Source organism: Haliaeetus albicilla, chromosome 20 (assembly GCF_947461875.1).
Source record: "Haliaeetus albicilla chromosome 20, bHalAlb1.1, whole genome shotgun sequence".
In the NCBI taxonomy this organism is placed as follows: domain Eukaryota; kingdom Metazoa; phylum Chordata; class Aves; order Accipitriformes; family Accipitridae; genus Haliaeetus; species Haliaeetus albicilla.
In genome coordinates this window covers 4,593,879-4,613,350 of record NC_091502.1, presented here as the reverse complement: position 1 = coordinate 4,613,350, position 19,472 = coordinate 4,593,879, and the positions used below count along the sequence as shown (strand labels likewise).

Genomic DNA, 19,472 nt, shown 5'->3' with positions numbered 1-19,472 from the left:
GGTGAAGTTGGAATTAGCATCCAAGAGATCTGCTTCCCGGTGCCAAGTAGACGATCTGCTATGAAAAATTGCTACGAAATACTGCAGACAGGAGGTCACACTGGAAGATTAAAAACAGTCATTTGGGATGTGGATATGAAACACACAGAAGACAGAAAAATCCCTGCAGACCATTTGGAACATATTTAATTGGCTTTACAGATAAATAACCTGCCAAGAATGGTGGCAGTGAAAGGAGACCCCTTCACCTTCTGAAGACACTGGAGTTGAGCGTAATCATTCCTATGGGGTGCTGCTCAGCTGAGAAGCAATTAGAGTATGCATAAAGACTTAAGCAAAGGCGAGGTAAAGAACACGGCAATGCTCATGAGGTTTCAGCACACAGACATCATACACAAGGACGTAGTGATCTGGGAAAAGTCAAGTGATAGTCCCTATCCCATTAGTAGCCCATTGAGTCACCTAGTCCCCCTTTCCCCACTCCTTCATGCAAGGTATCAGCAGGCTGAGTCCCTGTTGTTTTGCAAACGGTTCTTCACCACTGAGTTGTCTCCCACATGATTACGAAAATGAGTTTGGATAGTTTTAAATTCCATGTTAAATGCCTATCTTTCATTCTAAGAGCATGCTTTCTCCGATACGGTTGGAAATTTTGCTTCTGTTGAGTAATCTAACACATATGTTTGACAGTTAAATGCAGTGAAATAACATTTATCCCAGTCAAGACATGCTCAGCTGCAGTATTTAACATAAGAGTGAGCAAAAAAAACATTTAAAGTCAGATCACTTTGCAATGAACAGCTGTTTCATTGTAAAAATAAAATAGTTTGATCCTTGATCTTCTGCATTGCCAGGTGTCACAGATGTGTTAAATGTAGGGAATAAGATCACTGTGATTACAAAACCCAGAAAAGCAAATCAATGCATTGCATTTGGAAACTGCTCTGGACCACTGCCTTAACCTTGATCACCACTTCTCACTGTATTTTCTTTAATGATGCATATCGAAACACCATCATTAAGAATCTCGCTTTGCCTTTAGCCAACTCTAGTAACAAACAATGTACGGAAGGAGTCCCAAACCCATCGGGTGCACAGGAACACCCGCTGCCCCCAGTCCTCTTCCAGCTGCATCCCCAGCTCCCGTGATGGCTGTGTGCAGTGTGGTGTGCGGTGCCGTTTCTTGGGCAGTTTGCAGCATCAGGACCTCTTTCTGGCCTCAATATGAGATAGGGAAAAAGTTTTGTGGCTTCACTGTTGTCTTGCTTACTTCCACACCAACCTGAAAACTCTTGTGTCTGCACTGAAAAAGGTGCTGTCATGTCTTTCATCAGTTTATCGGATGCGGACTCAAAATACATGAATCAAACGGACATAGGAATTTGGGTATTGATGAATTTGTAGGATACTCTTTTTCAAGTAGAAGTGTGATAGATTGCACTTCATTTTACATGGCCACTGATAATAATTTCAATGTTTCTCTAGAAATAAATATTTTACAACTATGAATAATTCATAGGCACTTTCTGTGGAAGTTAATTCAAGACCTTACAATAAAAATCACTGCAGCAAAGTGCCGTGAAGACAAAAACCAGGATGGTTCAGAACTGTGCATGTTTATCTGACCATTAGAGGGAGTCGGGTCATATAATTTAGATTAATGGAATGTTGAGATTTCTGAGCATTTCATAAATGGCTTCTTCGCTTAAGGGCTTTTTGGCCTTTTGCTTTATTATGTATCTCTTTTAGCACTGTTGAGTTAAAAGAACAAAAATACTATCAGCAGTGACTACACACTGCCACTCAAGGCATCAACATGCCTGTTTCGTAATGAATAAAGCTGGCTCAGGTGCTGGAAGTGTCACATTCAGTAGATCCCTTTACTGTTTCCAGCTCACTGGAGCTCTCTAGCAGTGGCTTGTCAGCGTGCCACAGCATGTCTAATCCTGTATCCATGTCTCCATTCATTGTCATTGGAACAGGTGGAAGATATCACAGCTGTACATGAAGCTGCAATGTTACAATTGGAAAATAACCACTTAGTCGCCATTACGGTACTGCAGGATGAGAATGACTGCAAGATTCAAGGTAAGCCAAAGACAACCCAATGGCTACAGAGCTATTCTAGAGCAGGAATTAGCACGGTAGTGAGGTTGTGTAAGCCTGGATTTTCTTCCTCCAGAGCAGATGATACAGAAGATTGGTGTTGGCCTAGTGCTTTCACATGGGGTGGACCACCAGGTTCATGCTAGGGGTGAGGGAGAACTGTGTGCAGAGCGTACAGCATCTAACTTGGACCTGAGACTATCTGAGGAGTCTTTGGGCCAAAGATAAGGCTTTCTCCATGGGTCATGGAACACAGAGTCCAAATTCCACCTCACTTCACACATAGACTTTCTGAAGAGCCTAATCCTCGGGTGCTCAGGAGGCTAGAGCTCATTGAACATCTCTGAATTTAGGTGCTTAAATGCCTACACTGCTTCTAAAAACAAGACTCATCATTTTCAGTGGCAAAAGTCTGGCCATGCTGAGCAGGCCAAAGCCACACGCTGGTACAAATCTGCACCTTAGCACCGTTATCTTTATTTTGTGTTACGGTTTTTCCATGGGATTTGGTGCTGCAGATAGAGCTGTTTCCTCCCTACCAGTTCAGTACCTAAATACATGTCTTTGTACATGCTTTAGCTGACATTTAACAGTTACCTGTACAAGCTCCCTCTTTTTTTTTTTTTTTACACATAAGCATCAGGGTCTAATTTTTAAATAGCGGTAGCAGGTTTCCCACAACTTTCCCCAAAGCCATATTGCTCAGCTCTGCACTGTCTTAATTAGACACACAGTCCAGAGCATAACGTGAGCTGAGAACAGTCTATTCCCCTCCCTCATAGGCAGAGATGGTATGTAGCATACCATTTTTAAATTAACATATACAGTTTTGAAAACAAAAACAAAACAAAGCTGTTCCTTGCTTGAGGATATTCTTATCTGTCCATTTTGGTTAGTATTTTCTGATGATAAAACTTGGCTGTGGTTTATCAAGGCTCTGGTAGCCGAAGTTTGCGCTCCCTGCTCCTGGTGTGGGTATGAAATGCCCTCCTGTGCATGGAAGAGGCATTGCAGCAGCTGCAGATCAAGCATTGGTATTATTTCTGCTGTTATGGTGGCTAATGAGTAATGGTTAGAGAGCAGAACCCCATGGGGTTGGGGTAAAGACACAAAAAATAGAGGGTCCGTATACTAAAAAGGTAGATGCTAATACTGTACTGGCTGACAGTTTGATGCCGTTGGTTTAGAGATTAAACTTTATTCTACTTACTTTGGTTATTAAACTTTTGGTTATTATTAAGTCCAGGGTGAGTTGTTCTAGTAGTGAAACCTTAAATCATGTAATATAAATAGAGGACCTTTTTGTCTTCGGGCTCTGTCAGTCTCACTAATGGAATAAACCTCACAGGTCATCTGCCACAGCTCCTGGAGAGGCACTGTCATTTGCATTTTTGCATCTGAGTTGCTCCCCCCCCATCTCCGCAATAAGATTGAAACCCATGCTTTTAAATATATCTGATTTTAAAATCTTTGATTTGGGGATACTCACTCTGAACTGGTGAATGACCCATTGTCAGACCGACCCTTTTCAGATCAGAGTCCCCAAGTGCCGGGAATTCTGAGCAGTTCTGAAAAATCAGAACCTGGTCACGTAGAAACAGAGGTACCAGCAACCAGTGAAAGATTAGGAAATCCTGATCCTCAAAACAATTCACCTAAGGTCACAAAGCATATTACTTCTAATTTCCTACTCAACCGCCATGCCCTAAAACCTCATCCCAAATTGCACTTGGCTCATGATGTCTGTGCTCTTGGACCCTGGTTTGCTGGACTCCACTTAGCAATGTCATGTCTGTGTATCTTCCCCAGAACTGACTACTGCTCACAAACTGGAAAAGGCACAATTAGAAGAGAATTTTGAAAAACTGCGGCTGTCACTCCAGGTTAGCAGTTTCATTATTTTCCCACCCCTGTAATGATGTTGCAGAGCAGCGACGGGGCAGCCCCAGCCCCGTTGCCAGCCGCCAGCACACCAGGCTGTTGTTTCTTACCAGCTATAGTACCTCTTGTCCTCTGCCTCTCCAAACTGAGACCCAGCACCCTCAGGTGTTTTTTTTTCCTCCCCCTTGGCTGGTTCAGCAAAATACAAACTATCTGAAAGAGAGGGCAAACCTAAAGGGAGGAAAAGGCAGCTGGGTAAAGCAAAGAAATGTCCTTCTGACCCTGCTGGCTGCTGGCCCAGCACAAGGAGCAAACTGGAGCTCTTCCCTGCACAGTGAGGAGGGTTCTGGCACCTGCGGTGACTGTGAGCATCACCTTGTCTACACAGTACCCTCCGGCAGGTACCCCCAGGGCTCAGAAATGCTGACCTCTCCCTGCCTGGCCCTGTGCTTGTGCTTTAAATGCTTCCCCTCTGCCTTAATTTTGGGGAGCCAGTCCCATGGTGTAGACATATCTCCATTCCCACCGGAGGGCAACGCACATCACATCTCCCAGATCCCACTATTTAACACCAAGCTCAAGATCGTCATGGCTTTTTCAGTCCTTCTAATAACTCCGTGCTGTTCTCACTCTCTAGATGAAGAAATCCCAAGGAGCGGAGGGCAGAAGCATGCCCCTGTGATTCATGCTAAGTTCAGAAATCTTGTGTGAACAAGTAAAGATGCCACAGCAAATAGTGCAAGCTTTGTTTGATTCATAGGCAGAGATGACTTACAATTTTTAAAACCCCTAACACATACTGTTGCACGCAGCAACTGTCACGGCCTTCCTCATGCGGCTGTGACAGTTCGAGGCATGTCGGCAGTTTTGCAATAAGCGCTGATGTAGTGTTGCAGCCAAGAAATTACATAAATGAAAGATAAGAATACCAGTTTCACAGCAACTGTGGCTTTTACAGATGTTTTAGAGAGGTAACAAAAATGCCTCTCATTGTAACAGAAATATGATTACTTAAAATAATATGTTGTTCCTCTGTATAGCTCTGAGATGAAATGACGATCATTTAAAAAGTCCACACCACTAACTCATTGTCACACCATGTTAGAAGCCTAGAAAAGTGAAGGAAGCAGGGATGGGGTATCTATCTACTACCTCATTCAGACTCCAGGGACCGCACAAATGATCTCTTTCATGCCCATGATATAAATGCCAGCTCTTTTAAGGAAGGACATGCTCGTTCTCATCCAGCCCAAGGCGATGGGGTGATTTAGCATCAAAGACATTTCATGAACTAGTGCCAGCCAGTGTCAGCCAGCTGCAGGCACTGCAGGGATTTCAGGATTCCCTGAGGCACTGGGTTATCAAAAACTTCACCGGATGTTCATGTGGCCTTATGTAAAAAATACACCTTGCAGAGGTTTCTAAGCCTTGTTCAGCTCCCCGCATGGTTTTACAGTGCAGAATGACTTGTATGAATGTAAGAGGGGTGATAACACAGTTGGTGTGTTCATTGGTGTGTCTCCCCTCCAGGACCAGATAGACACCCTCACCTTCCAGAACCAATCTCTTAAGGCCAAAGCAGACCGATTTGAAGAGGCTCTGAAGAAAAACACCGAGGAACAACTGAAGGTAGATGGCAACTGTAACTGTACGGTCATCAAGCTACGTGTTTCTAAGTATGACTCACATCTTGCAATTCAGTGGATAGCAATGGGATCCTCACCCCAGGGACAGGGGGGCAGGTCCCAACCGAGACCCCAAATCTTGAGCTCTGAGGGGGAGTCAGAAATCTTAGCCTAGATCCATCACTTTCTGATTTTACTTCTTTTTCTTTATTCTTTCACCCAGCATTTATTTGTACCTCTGTTTCCAAAACATTTCATTAGATCCATCTAGTATGTCCTTACTGCTGTCTATTCTTCTTTCCCTTCTTCCCCTTTCTCTTTATTTTTTGTCTTCTCACATTTAGATTTCTTTTTTTGTGCCTTCTGAACCAACTTCTTTGATATCCTTTGTATTTCCGCATTTTTTTGTGGACTTGCAGGGGACAGCCCTGTCAGATGGAGTATTCATTCAACTGCTGTCTAATGGGGCCATGCTGTTTATTTACAGTGTGTAAGTAAACACACACTGCAATTATTTATTTGAAATGAAATAACCCTGAAATGACTCTCCAAAAAGAGTTTTCTTTTAACTTGGGGTGTTTCAGTGTGCTCACAGCACAGCCCCATGGGCAGCTGTGTCAATGTGACAGAGGGGACAGAATGAAAATAGTTGCGTGAGCAAGGGGCTCAGTGAGTTTTTAGGTGAGAGAACTCTTTAGGAAAGGAGTGCAAATGTCTGAAATAGACCTGGCTGTGGGAAACAGGTAGTATCAGTCCCTTTCCACCTCTACCGCCGTATTTAATTTACATGAAAGGACAAATTCTGCTGTGTCACAGTGATGTTAATGCCAAGTACCACCAGGCAGTTCACTGGAGTGAGTTACACTGGGAAAAATCCAGGACAGCTTAAGTCAGCGACAGTATTTCGTCAGTATAATTCACAGCACACCTTTTGCCCATGAGTTGAACCCTAGTATCCCCTACATCTGGAGTTCTCAAGGAGAAGAGGAACTTTCCCCACCAGATCTGATCTTTGTTAACAGGCACTGTGAGGCAGTGGTGCAGGCAAGGCAGAACACTGTAGTTTTCACCTCCAGCTCCCTTGTCCTCAGTTCCTCAGTTCCATGTTTGTACTTTTCCCAAGCCAAAATCCCTGCACAAGCATAAAACACCTCATGCAGTTCCCAAGCTATGAGTAGGAATGAGATTGCTGAACAACCTGGCATCCCATCCTTCTAGCCATGAGGCTGGTCAAAAGAAGGGTACCGTTGGCTATCCAGCCAAAGAAATGGTCTAGGAGAGAATATCAGGGTCCAGATGGGCTGTGGAGACCCAGGCCCAGGTGGTTTTCATATCACTGAGACTCTTGAACCACTGGGTGCATTGAGGAACCTTTATCTTATGGCTGAAGATGCGTTGAAGGCTGACAGATACCCATATCACTGCTGTATTTCATAGATTGAACGAGCTCCATATCTGCACTTAGAAAAAGACCTGAAGAGCTTAAAACATGTTCTGGAAATGAAGAACCATCAGATTCACGAACAGGAGAAGATGATTATGAAGCTAGAAAAACAGGTGAGTTGTCATTTTTCTTCCAGAGGAGACACCGCAGAGGTAATATAAAGTAAAAGTTGTGTTACAGCAGATGAACTTAAAAGGGGTGAGAAAACACATGAAGTTGGGGCAAGACACAGTCAGAGAGATTCATAAATGGCTATATATTGTGTTGTTCCACTGTCAGCCTACATAGCTACTTCTACTGTACCATGTCTCAGGTTTTCACTCAGAAATTGGGATCTTTTCCCATGCCTTCACCCACCCACGATACCCTTGATTTCTGCCACACATCTGTTTATCTGTATTGCTTTTTCATGCAATACCTGCTCAGCCTGTTACGTTAGCGAGGCGAGTGGTGTAGGAAGAACAGAGGAAGGGGAACTTTGTGGTAGTCCAGGGCTTAATTTCATACACCAGCCTGCACCAGATGGCCCCACAGGAGTCAGGTAACCATTTAGGGCCGGAGAGGGCAAGTGGAGGAAGATTGAGCCGTGTGTGTCTTGCTGCTGCTCATGCAGGGAGCTCCCAGCTGCGAGTATGAATTAGCAATATTCAGCAAGCAGTTCCTAGCAAGGCTTGTGCTAGGAAAGGTTTCTCCAATGCTAACGTATTGCTTTTCTGCAGCCTATGCTGTTTTCTCATCCTTTGCTTGTGGGGGTCCCTAACAAAGAACTCCCCAGTTCACCATCAATTACATTTTTTGTTGGAAAGGGGATTCATTTTATAAGGCATAACCTACAGTGACAGTAAACATATAGTGTGTTGACAGGATGAGCACTACCGCAGCTGGGGAGCCGGGACAGCTGGTTCAGCACAGCATTCAGCAAGATTTGTTTCCATTTACGGGGAAATTTGAGAACTCTGATGATTATTTTGCTGAACAGATGCTTGAGTAAGTGGATGTAGAGAAAAGTGCCTCTTTACAACTGAGGCTTGTTAACTGTGCTCTTTCCAACACACTGCTCCTGGAGCTAAGCTAGCATCTGAAAACATGCACTATAGTGTTATACTGAAAAAAGAATCCCAAACAACAGCCTACATAGTTCCTGGTCATTTAGCTACTTTTGCTAATTAACCATATACGAGCGCACGGTCCTGCTCCTGCCCTTTATCACAGTAAAACACCGGGTCTACTGTGGTCCAAAGGCACAACTGCTTTCTGTTTAAAGATCTACTTTTATAATTGCCAGAACATCTACAGGGCATCTCCAAATGCTCTGAAAGATGGGGTGTCTCATAAGGGAGCAGGAAGGCATGTCAAAGACAGGGTCAGGCTTGGCTCCTTGTCTGCTGAAAGGGAGGCTGGAAATGAAGGTGGCAGGAGAGGAGTGGTGTAGGGTGAGGGTTGCACTGGAGAGGGAAGGAGATGCACAGGTCTTCTCCCATGCTTCATGCTGGCATAGCCACTGCTTAAACTTTTGAGGAAGCAGAGAGGGTGCCCGTGACGATGATTCCTCTCTCAAAGCATTTCAAAACGGGGACAAAATCCTTATTCTGCTCTAACAGAATATATTGGGCTAGGCCATAATATCTGAGAATCAGGAGTATCCTTTACGGTAACCTACATAGACTGGAAACCACAGCATAAAACTGATGCCTTTGCCATTAAGTGTGAGTTATTGCTAACTCCAGTGCACAATATTTCGGTGCTTTATAAAAGGTTGGGAAATTCAATAACCGAGCTCACACAGAGATAAGGTTACCCTGTGATATCTTGTTTTCTTCCAAAATTGTTGAATTCAGCAAAATTCAAACTGCTGGAAAACTAAGAACTAAGGTGATGAAGTATGTCAGATTCAAAACTTGGGAAAAACAGGGCATCTGAGGCTGTGGTACATGCCTATAAACATCTTACTCATGTTTTAATACACTGCTGTTGACATCCTCAAGCTCTGTCCTTGAACTGTCCTTAGTAAAAGCTACCTATGCTTGGGATAGGATTAATTTCACTTAATTGTAGCTTAAAGTTAAATGTCTAGTTCAAGGCTGTCATTTAAGCCGACACTGTCAGCAGTGGAGAGAAGTGTCTCCAAAGGGCAGCCCACCTCGTGTGAATGCAGCAGCAGTCGAAGGCTGCTGCTGGACATAATCTGCGCTGGTGGGTAACTCCTTCCTCCCCATAACCAGGGTATTGTAATCCTAGAGGTTGGAGGCCAGAAATTTATGTCCGATGAGGTTAGTTAGGCTGGATGATGCACGTCATACCACCTTGTACTCCTCCTTCGTCGCTAGACTGACCCCTCACACCACAGTGCCCTTTCCATGCTGGGCATCCCCACGCTCCCCAGGTGCCACCAGCTCCCCATCCAAGAACAACGGCGGGTAACGCTGGCTCCCGAGGGGTGAAAGTTGTGGGGGCACCACCGAGGAAGATGTTTTATTTGCGCTGGACAAGACTAAGACCCTTCTCCTCCTCAGTTAGAAGTAAGGGCTAGTTCAGCTCTGTCCCCACTCAGTGCTCTGCTGATGACCCCACTTACTTCACCAGTATGATGTGGTGTTGAGTCAGACGTCCAGGTTTCAGCTGCAGTCAGGATGACCACCTCCATCTATCCTCAAATTTTAGAGGTTTCTCTAGGTCTGAATAAAGATAAAGAACAAATTCTTTTGGATCAGGTGTTGGGCTTTCTTCAGACTTAACAAATCTTTCATTGCAGGCTGAAAAAAATTTAAAACTGGAAGAAAAAATCACCATGCTGCAACAGCAGAATGAAGAACTCAGAGCCAGGATTGAGCAAAATACTGTCATAACAAGGTTTGTGCTGATATTTGCAATCTGTCTGAGCTTGAAAGGAGACTGCAGATCTGAGCTGCCCAAGGCTAACATTTATTTCAGAAGGGGAAAAACTTATTTCCTCCTGAAATTGTATTGGTGTCCTGATATGCTTGTTTTATTAAAAAATCCTTTTTATATCAGGGTTTGCCTACTTTAACATAAGGAAGGCCACGTATCTGTCTGTGTATTTCCATGATTTTCACATGCTGCTGAGAGCAAAGTTGCCTGTAGCTTCTGATCTCAGTGTCAGTGCCCTGAGACCCATTAGTCAGTGGGTAACAGGGATGGGAAACGAGGCAATTTCAGGAGAGACATCCTAACGATGCCACTGTCACCCAGGCAGGGTTATCCTTTGGTGGGCCTTTTTCATCTGCACTGTCTGCACCCTTGTCACAACTTGACAAGAGTGACAAGGCTCCTTGTGTTAGGTGGTATAGAAATAGAGAAGGGGAGGACAGTCCCTGTCCCAGCGAGTTTGTAGTCTGCTGTAAGGCGAGAGATTGCAGCTGGAGCCAGGCAGAAGGGGTACCAGGGGAGATGCTAGAGCTGAACTTGTCCCAGCACACCAGCTGCCTAGCCATCATTGTTGCCAGAAATGATGCCATTCCCCCAAAGTGCAATTTAATTTTTAGCTGACTTTTTAAAGCTTCAGCATCTCATCTCTGATTTAATTTTAGGTTTTGTCTTTCTTGTGTCTCCTTTATTAACGATTAAGCCTTTAAAAATTGTCTCCTGTATGTAGATATTTTTAAAAGGCACCATTGCTTGCCCTAACATTCAGATTGGGCTGAGGATTATGTTTCCTCTCACCTGATTGTAAATTCCTGTAACATACATGTCACTGTCTGAGGTGGATGTCTACAGCCTTTCTGTGCTTGGGGAGGAAAACCAGGAATTTTTAAGGTCTGGGTCACCAGACCGGTTTGAGACACCTGCTTCTGGGCTGGATGAAGTGTGGTCTGGAAGTGGCAGTCTCTCTCCGCGCCTGCGACAGCAGCCAGGGTGCCTGGGTCAGTGCTCGGCGTCTCTGCATTGCAGCTGCTTGTCTCTGGCTGGGCAAATAGCACCTTCCACTCCCTGCCAGCGTCTGGCTGCAGCGCTTCACTTCTTGCTCCTAACTACGTAGGTACTGGTTTCGAAGAACATCTTTTGGGAGAAATGCTGAATTTGAGGTTGGCCTGGAAAGTCAACTTAGAGGACGGTTGTTTTCAACAGTAACAGTTTGGGGACAGCTATAGGGACAGTGTCAGGCAGGGCTTTAAAGTCAGAGTTACTAAAACATGCATTTTCCTGGCAGCAGTAGCCACCCTGACTGCTCGTTTCTGTTGTACTGGCACTGCCTGGGAAGTGCAGCGTGAAGGAGCTCAGGGAGCCGCCCTTGCTGGCGAACAGAGTGGATTAGAGCTGTTTCTGCTGATTTGCAGTTTGCGTGCCCGCACGGCTGTGGCAGCTCAGCAGCAGCGAGAGGAGGGAGGGGAGCAGCAGGGATGGGAGCCAGAGCAAAGCCAGCCTTTGCAGCACGGCCAGCAGGAGAGACCCAGAGGCATCAGTGTGCTGAAGGGTGCACCACGGACTTATTTCCAATCATAGCCAAGGGCACGTGCAAAGGAAAGAAGAACCTCGCAGGTAGATCATTCACCAGCTTTGGACAAGGAGCTCCACAGAGCCTCTGCTGGGACTTCCCCAAGCACTTGAATAAATTATCTGATTTCCCAACATCTTGGATTCTCCCTCCAAATCAACTAGCATTTTTTTTGTCCTTTGGACCGGGGATGTTTGAGGAACGGTAGTTTCCAGCACCCTAGAGATGAAGATGCCCAGGAGGGTGTCTGTTGGCATAGCCCAGGCACCTACTGACCTCTGGGCCTTTGGGGGGAGGATTTAATGTGAGTCGAGGGCACAACTCAAGCACCTTCCCCTGCATCCCTATCAAGTCAGTGTGCCCCTGCAGACCTCTGTGGTTTTATGGCTGTGATTTGTTACAGCTGCTTGAATTGTCAGGAGGCTGGCAGAGGAACACATCTGATCCTAAGCCTGCAGTGCTGGGGATAAAGGTTTCGCTAGATGGGTTAGGTCTAAAATTGGAACATGTATCATCTCAGATACAAACTTACATAGAACGCATTTGCTTTTACATTGCCTCTCTTCCTTCTTGTGCCGGAACAATGAAGAGGGGCTGAAGGGGCATCTGTATCTTTTATAAGCAGCGATGCTGCATCTGTCCATCTTGAGCTGAAGGCAGAGGCATTGCTGAAACGTGCCGGTACGGCTGGCTGTGCGAGCTGCCTCTGAACCTGGGTGGCATGAAGCTGGCTCTGCCTGTGCCCAGTCACGTCACATCAGGTAACACCATGTAAATTCCCAGCACAACGTGCACGAGGCTAAAATAAGTGGCGCAACAAGCAGCAGCTCCTTTCTCCCTCCCGGTGCCAAAGCAGGTCTCTCTGGAGGACGTGTCCACATGCTGCATGGTGTGTCCTGAGCTGCAAGGCTCTTTTGTGCTCAAACGCCTCGCTACTTACCTGCAGATCACGCACAGAACTTGCAGCCTGCCTCTGCCACTAAATTGCAGTGGGCATTAGTGCCACAAAGTCTATTGTGTGAGCGACTCCAGAGGTCACCGATACTGTGCATCCTACCATACCTCTAGGAAGCAGCACTAAGCCTCCAATATAAAGGAGGCTGATACGTGCTGATGGGGGCGCTTGTCTCCTGTCCAAGCGGTGCCTTTAGCAGAGGAGGGAGCTGTGCCCTTCACCGTGCTCTCAGGTCTGTGCTGGTGTGACTAGCCTGTTCCCAGTACCCAGATGAGCTTTACCAGCCAGTCACACACTAAGCCACACAAAGGCAGGGAAGGCATGTGTTTGGTTTTTTTTTTTCCTCAGCCAATGCAGGCTGGAAAAGGATGTAGTGGGGCTTTGTGTAGAACTTTTATGGCCTGTCTTCTTAGACACTGCAAAAAAAAAAAGTAATTCCATGTGTAGCAAGCGGTTTCCTATGGAGTTATTTCTTCAGGGTGAGCTCCCATGTGGATTTTTTCATGCTTATTAGACTGTGAGCTCATGCCACAGCTGGTTGCCCAATGGGACCATGAATAGGATTTTCCTCCTCTACCAGACAAGCAGCTTTGTGAAAACTTCTGCCAACTTGTGTCTTTTAATCCTTTGACTCTGCTAGCCACTGCTTCATGGATCAAAACTTTCAGGGAGTGGGAGAAGGACAGACATATTCTTGATCACCTGAGCTCCATTTCTGTAGGAACCGAGGCTAAAAAAGCAGAAATTCTTTTAAAATATTTTTTAAACAAAATTGGAAGTGCCAAACCCACCCTCTCAGAGACTTTTGATGCCACAGAGTGGACCAGCAGCCCATGACATCTGCTATGGGCGTCAGGCTCTACCCAGAAAAGGAGTTGTGCAGAATTTCATGTGTGCATCCAAAATCCACACCCAGCTGCTGCTGAACCCTGGAAATACCTACGGGGAGGTTAGGTGCCTCCCTGTTCCTTTCTTTAAAATTCTAAAAGTTGCCTGTAGATCAGGTTAGGTACATGCCCAGAGCTGCCCCAGGCTGATCACATCAGGACCTGGCTCCTGCCCAAGTGTAATGGGGCTGCAGAAGCCAGGTGTTCCTGCACGCATCCTCCGGGATGGTGGTGTTGCCAGCACATGCCCAAAACACATCTCGATCAGGTCCCACAGTCTGCCTGCACTGCCCTGTTTCTCTTAAAACCAGTCACCTGGTTAGATGAGAGTAGACTCACTAAGGTTGTGGTGCCCGTAGGAGATTTCCATGCCTCACCTCCCAAAAAGCCATCAGGCTATAGGGCATTCCGGGGAAAACACCTCCCTGGTCCTTACTGGTGAAGTTTCCCTGGTGTTGCAGTCAGGAATAGAAGGTTCATTAGGACCAAGGAGAAAGGAGCTGGAGAAGGACCCATAGCTTCATGGCCGTTTTTACAGAGGAGAGGGAAGGCCTCAAAGCTGAGCTGAATTCTGCATCAAGACATCAGCTAAAACAGGGAGCACAGGCTCCTTTCCCTTTGCATGCAATAGCAGCTGGTTGGAAGAATCAGGGATGCAACTGCTCGCTCTCACCTCTTTGCTCTTGCTCTGCTGCCCCACAAATGCTCCCTCGCTCGTGGCACAGCTTTGGTGGCAGGGTTGAGAAACAAGGGTGAGAGTTACAGCTCTCCACAGAGTTGGGACTTTGGATTTTTTGTCCTCAATCAGACAGAAGAAGGTCTAAAACCCAGGACTGTCCCGCTCTGGGGACTGCTCTAGCTGCTGTGCTGCTCTGGAAAAAAATGGCACAGCACTGCAAGCACTTCTGGGTTGTGAAACGCCACAGGGCAAAGGTGGCTGGAGCCAGGCATTGAAGCCAGGGAGAAAGCAGGATTTAAGGAGCCCACCTGCACTTTGTGCTGCTTATTGGTTATCTGCAGGGGTGCCATTGCTGGGGCAGGCCACGTTGGGGTGATCTCTGAAGTCCCTCGTCTTCTTGGTGCAGGAACAGAAGTCCCATCCAAGGCATTGCATGTGCAGGGAGCACAAGTGCCCTCTGACCCAGGGCTCTGGGCTCTATCTGGGGGTGGGTTTGCCTCCGTGGAGATTTATGAGCACATTCCCAGGTAGAAACTGCTGTGCCAGCGAACAGGTTGTGCAACCAGAGGCCACAACCCCATGCCGCTTCCTCCATGCGCTGAACGGGGGGGATGGAACGCCCCTATCAATCAGCTTCATTGCAGGGTAGCTCTCAGGGGGCCAAAACCGGCTCAGCCACAAGCAAATATTGATGAGAAGGGGACGATTGAAACCACTGCGCCTACCTACGTCCCCAAGCTAAGTATCTGGGGCCAGCTCTGAAGTCCTCTCCAGATGCCAAGGTTGGGCATGAGCGTGGGACCGGCATGGAGCTGGTGTGCTCTGCGGTCCTGGCCGCCCGCCGTGGGGACCGATGGGGTTCTCTTCAGCTCCCACCCTGCTCCCAAACCCACACCTCCCAGGGACAGCCAGCGCTGGGGGACAGTGAGCGTGCGCCTGCGCTTTTATCTCAGCCTAAATTTCCAGTTACTTTCTCCACCCGCACCCGCTCTGTCTGTAAGTGGAGAAACCTGTTCTCGCAGTGCACTGCAGCCTTGCGTTTTTGCTACTTTCAACTCTATGTCCTGCCTCCCTTTCCAGGCAATTGTCAGAGGAGAATGCCAATCTTCAAGAGTATGTTGAGAAAGAAGTGGAGGAGAAGAAGAAGCTGAGCAGGACTAATGAAGAGCTCCTCTGGAAGCTGCAAGAGGGAGATGCTGTGAGCCCCGTGAAACTCCCACCCACATCGTCCACTTCTTTTTATCGCTGCTCGTCAGGGAACTCCTCTCCGGCAAAAGTCAGAACCTTGCGGCGATGATTCGGCACCTGCGTGCCGAAAGTCCCCTGCCTTTTACGCATTTCCAATCTGCTAAATGTTGCCATCCAAGGAAGTATTACCATCAACAGGCACCCAGGGTTCATGGCTGCAAGCATGCTCGGTAGCTGCATAGCTTTACACTAGGCAGGGTACAGTCCCCATATAGGAGCTCTTGGTTCTGACACATTGATTAGGGTAGCAAAAACATAGCAAAAAGATAGGACAGCAGAAAGTTAGGATAGCAAAACGTTTAGTTTGATGTGTTAACATTTTAACTATGGTTAGAGCCAAAAGTTGGAAAATACTATATTAATGGTTCATCAGAATGAACTTTTGCTGCAGTATTTCAGGTTAGTTACAAATACAGTTCAAGTTGTGAATATTTCTGTATATGTGTCTGTGTTTATATACATGTACGTATTGTACCTTTATACCTATATATATAGACGCACACACATATATATGTAGTTGAAGATGTTCTGAATTGCATTTTTTTATATTATTGGATACTACTAAGTGCTGATATATTTTCATTACAGTCAGCAGTTTTCTAACTTGTGCCTAAGACTTGTATCTAAACGAAATGCATTTCTGTTTAGCCTCCCAGGAATATTTATACCCAACCTAGAAGAAAGTTACACAGAATTAGAAGCGCCTTCCAAATGACCACCAAGTGGTACTCTATGTAACATGAACACCAGCGACTTTGAAATTCTGAGACAGTACTGCCTTTGAAACCATCACCTTTGCATTGAACACCAGAAAAGATACGCATACCATTCACTGCTTTTTAACTCTTAGCATCGATATTGTAAGTGGAGATGATAGGCTAGAGATGAGAAACCTGAGGGTTTTAGCGAATTTGATAGAGGTTACTGGGTAACGTGTTTCAATTTTAGTGTCTTTAAATCCTAGTTAGATCTTCTCTTGTTTTACCTTGTCCTGGTTTGGATATGATCAGAACCTCTGGTTGTAGGTTCCTGTCCATTTTGATTTATTTCAAGTCCTGTAAGCAAGAAGGAGAAAATAAGTTGTTCATCCTTGACCTTTGCTGGCCAAGACGTTTCCAGTATTAGGATGAGATACCAGGCACGTGCTAGGGCTCTAGCCTCCTCCCACCTGAAACACCAAATAGAGCACAGAGGACTACATGGGCGCAAATAAGGTCAGAATTTCTTTCCTTCCACATATATATTATTTCACATTGCTAAAGCTTACCCAAAGTTACGGAGCACTTTCAAGATTCGTGGAAAAGAGCAGCTAAACTACCTTTAACTTCCCTGCCTAGACGCAAAAAAATTCACCCAGGCTCGGGGTGATCCCCCCACCCGAGGGGGTGGTGAGGCTGAGGAGCGGCTCTGGTGGGACACTGCTAGCAAGGAAAAAAAAAAATAATCTCTGAGCATAATTAAAAAAAAAAAAAAAGATATGTGGGCTGCGTTTCTATCCAGCTTGTGTGCATTCCTGCTCTGAACACGGGGGGTCAAAGTAAGCGGGAGACAGTGGGTGCAGCAAACCCCTGGGGTGCGGAAGCAGCTTTCCTACCCGGGTGAGCGGAGGTGGAATTGCACAGCCCTGCCGCACTGCTCGGAGGTGAGCTGTGCTTCAGCTTTCCTGGGAAGTACTCAGGATTCACAGACTGCAGCTTAGATACAGCTTCAATCACCGTCAAAGCACCTGTGGCCTGCTCCACAGCTTTTGAAAAAAACAAGGTGATTTTTTTTTTTTCTCCTTTTTAGAGAAATTTATTTTTGTAGCAGCTTTTGCATGATACTGTGATACTGAGTAAATTGAGCATCTTGTTAGAATAGATCATGGCACACCAACTACTACTGTTGAAATGCATTACTAGATTTTAGTGTGTCCAGCAAGTACAACCTGAAAGTAAGATAGATACCTAGCACACACATGCACACAAAGCCCCTTCTTGCCAAGTACAATTTTAATCACTTTCATACTTGCTAAATGCACAGATATCTGCAATACCTACTGCATTGTCATGTTTCATCCCACCAATACAATTCTGATACAATGAGATCATAGGATGAATTGGGTTAGAAGCGACCTTAAAGATCATCTAGTTCCAACCCCCCCGCCATGGGCAGGGACACCTTCCACTAGACCAGGTTGCTCAAAGCCCCATCCAACCTGGCCTTGAACACTGCCAGGGATGGGGCATCCACAACCTCTCTGGGCAACCTGTACCAGTGTCTCACCACCCTCACTGTAAAGAGTTTCTTCCTCATGTCCAATCTAAACCTAGTTTCTTTTAGTTTAAAAACCGTTGCCTCTTGCAACGACACCATGCTAAACCCACTAGAGCATATTATTGGCTCGGGATGGTCTGGCTGAGCCCGTCCTTTTTTAATTTATTCATTCTTTCCCTCTATTTCTGGTGCTTTCCTTATCACATTGTTGGTTTAAATGCATATGCAAGAGATGCTTCCAGCAGTGAATTGGGAGTGGGGCTTTTATGGTGGGAAAACTGGGACCGATCTCAGCTCCACCATCATTTGGTATCATTGCCAATCCCTTTCCCATCTAATTTTTGCCTCCCAATCCTGCCCTCTCACTGGATTCTTCCTTGGCATGGCCTCTGGGGCCTGCCCGATCGCTAGCAAAGCTGCAGGAAGTTTTGCCTGACCAGAAAGGACCCAGCAACCCATCCCTGTGGGGCTGTGAAGGGTGGTTCCTTCTGGTGCAAGCCCAGAAACATGGACTTTTTTCCCCCAAAAAGGTTATTCCTTCTTCCTGCTCTTCCTCCGTCCTGTCCCTCCTTGCCTCTGCATGCCGGAGGAGGTGAGAAAATCCAAGCCCCAGGAGGAAGGGAGCAGCCCCTGAGTGGGGCAGTTGTTCCCACGGGATGAAGACCCCTGTGTGCATGGTCAGGGAGCTGCGACCACGCGAGGCGAGCCTGGCATCCCCAGCGGTGTGGGGCCACATCCCTAGTCCTTGCTCCTTGGCCGTCCCTGCTCAAAGGCAAGCAAGGGGAAGCTTTTACTTTCGGGGGTTGGAGACTTCCCAAAAGCCATGGCACCCGTGGGGCCTTTCCCATTCGGCAGGGTAGGGTGGCCTTTGGCAGCCAGCGCTAAGCAGAAAAGGGTTTTTATTGCCCCTGTGTCTCTAAAAAAGCAGCAGTTTGCTTTGGTTAATCTTTAATCAACCCAGAAGGCTGCAGCGCCAATAAAACCAGCCTACAGCTGCTCTGAAGGGGCTCCAGAGACTGGCACTGGGAGCGAGTGGGATGGCAGGAGAGCAGGGGGCACAGAGAGCTGGGAAAGCTGGAGGAAAGCTCTGTTTTTCTGCCAGAAAGCGCCGTTTGGCCCCATTAGGACGGCACCTCCTGTGGCTGCTGGCACAGAGGGGTTAACTCGGCAGATGCACAGTGGCAAAGACTTCTGGTGGTGGCAGGCGGGGAGGGCGGGAGGAAAGGAAAAACTATATCAAGTGCAAAAATCAGGTATATTACGTCTCTGCACTGATGGTGGTTGTGTCCCATGGACACGCTGAGGAGCCTCTGTACAGTTTCCCACGCAGCAGTTCTGTGGTCCCGTTTACTATGTGGCTAACGATTACAGGAAGAGTTTGTATTATTTCAGTTATGATGTACAGATAAGTGTAATATATTCCTGATAATAAATATATGCGCCAGCGCACATATGGGCCGGTGCATACGAACCGGTGTGTCCTGCAGTGTTTTCTGTATGTCTGTGCACACGGAAACTGGAATAAATGGAAAACAAAGCAAAACCCCATTAAAGGGTTACCCCATTACGGTAAAGACTGAAGCTTGCCAGCCACTCAGCCTGCTGGCAGCAGGGCTGGTTGGTTGGGTTACCCGACTATGGTTCACATGCTATAAATTGCATCAAAAATCCCATGGATTCATTTTCCCGTAAGGCTGGGGCTCCCAGGAGACCAGGGATCGTGGTCTGCAATGTTTCCATTACGGTGTCATGCTTCAGCATGCGCTAGGAGGAACGTTTCTGCCGGTGGTTCAGGCACAGCAGCAAACACGCGCGCTCTAACTCGCCAGGTCCGCCCCGTTCCAACACCCTGTCCCCTTGCCCTGCCCTCCCGCTGAGAGCACAGAGTTCCTCAGGCTTTGCCAACAACGATTAAAAAGGGACCAGGGCACATGCCAC

The 19,472-nt window shown here is 46.7% G+C and overlaps 2 protein-coding genes across 8 annotated transcripts in view; one reads left to right on the top strand and one right to left on the bottom strand.

Annotated features, from left to right (window-relative positions):
- The window catches only part of MTUS2 (microtubule associated scaffold protein 2), a 310,760-nt gene extending 291,755 nt beyond the window's left edge, over positions 1-19,005 (top strand). For all 7 annotated transcript variants that reach the window (XM_069808064.1, XM_069808063.1, XM_069808065.1 and 4 more), the window contains 6 exons: positions 1,983-2,088; positions 3,916-3,989; positions 5,518-5,616; positions 7,050-7,169; positions 9,809-9,906; positions 15,111-19,005. In XM_069808064.1, the coding sequence (XP_069664165.1) occupies positions 1,983-2,088; positions 3,916-3,989; positions 5,518-5,616; positions 7,050-7,169; positions 9,809-9,906; positions 15,111-15,327 (714 nt within the window). In that variant the 3' untranslated portion in view covers positions 15,328-19,005. The remainder of the gene's footprint in view (positions 1-1,982; positions 2,089-3,915; positions 3,990-5,517; positions 5,617-7,049; positions 7,170-9,808; positions 9,907-15,110) is intronic.
- The window catches only part of SLC7A1 (solute carrier family 7 member 1), a 52,477-nt gene continuing 49,202 nt past the window's right edge, over positions 16,198-19,472 (bottom strand). The window contains exon 13 of the mRNA XM_069808072.1: positions 16,198-16,333. Within this exon, the coding sequence (XP_069664173.1) occupies positions 16,332-16,333 (2 nt within the window). The 3' untranslated portion in view covers positions 16,198-16,331. The remainder of the gene's footprint in view (positions 16,334-19,472) is intronic.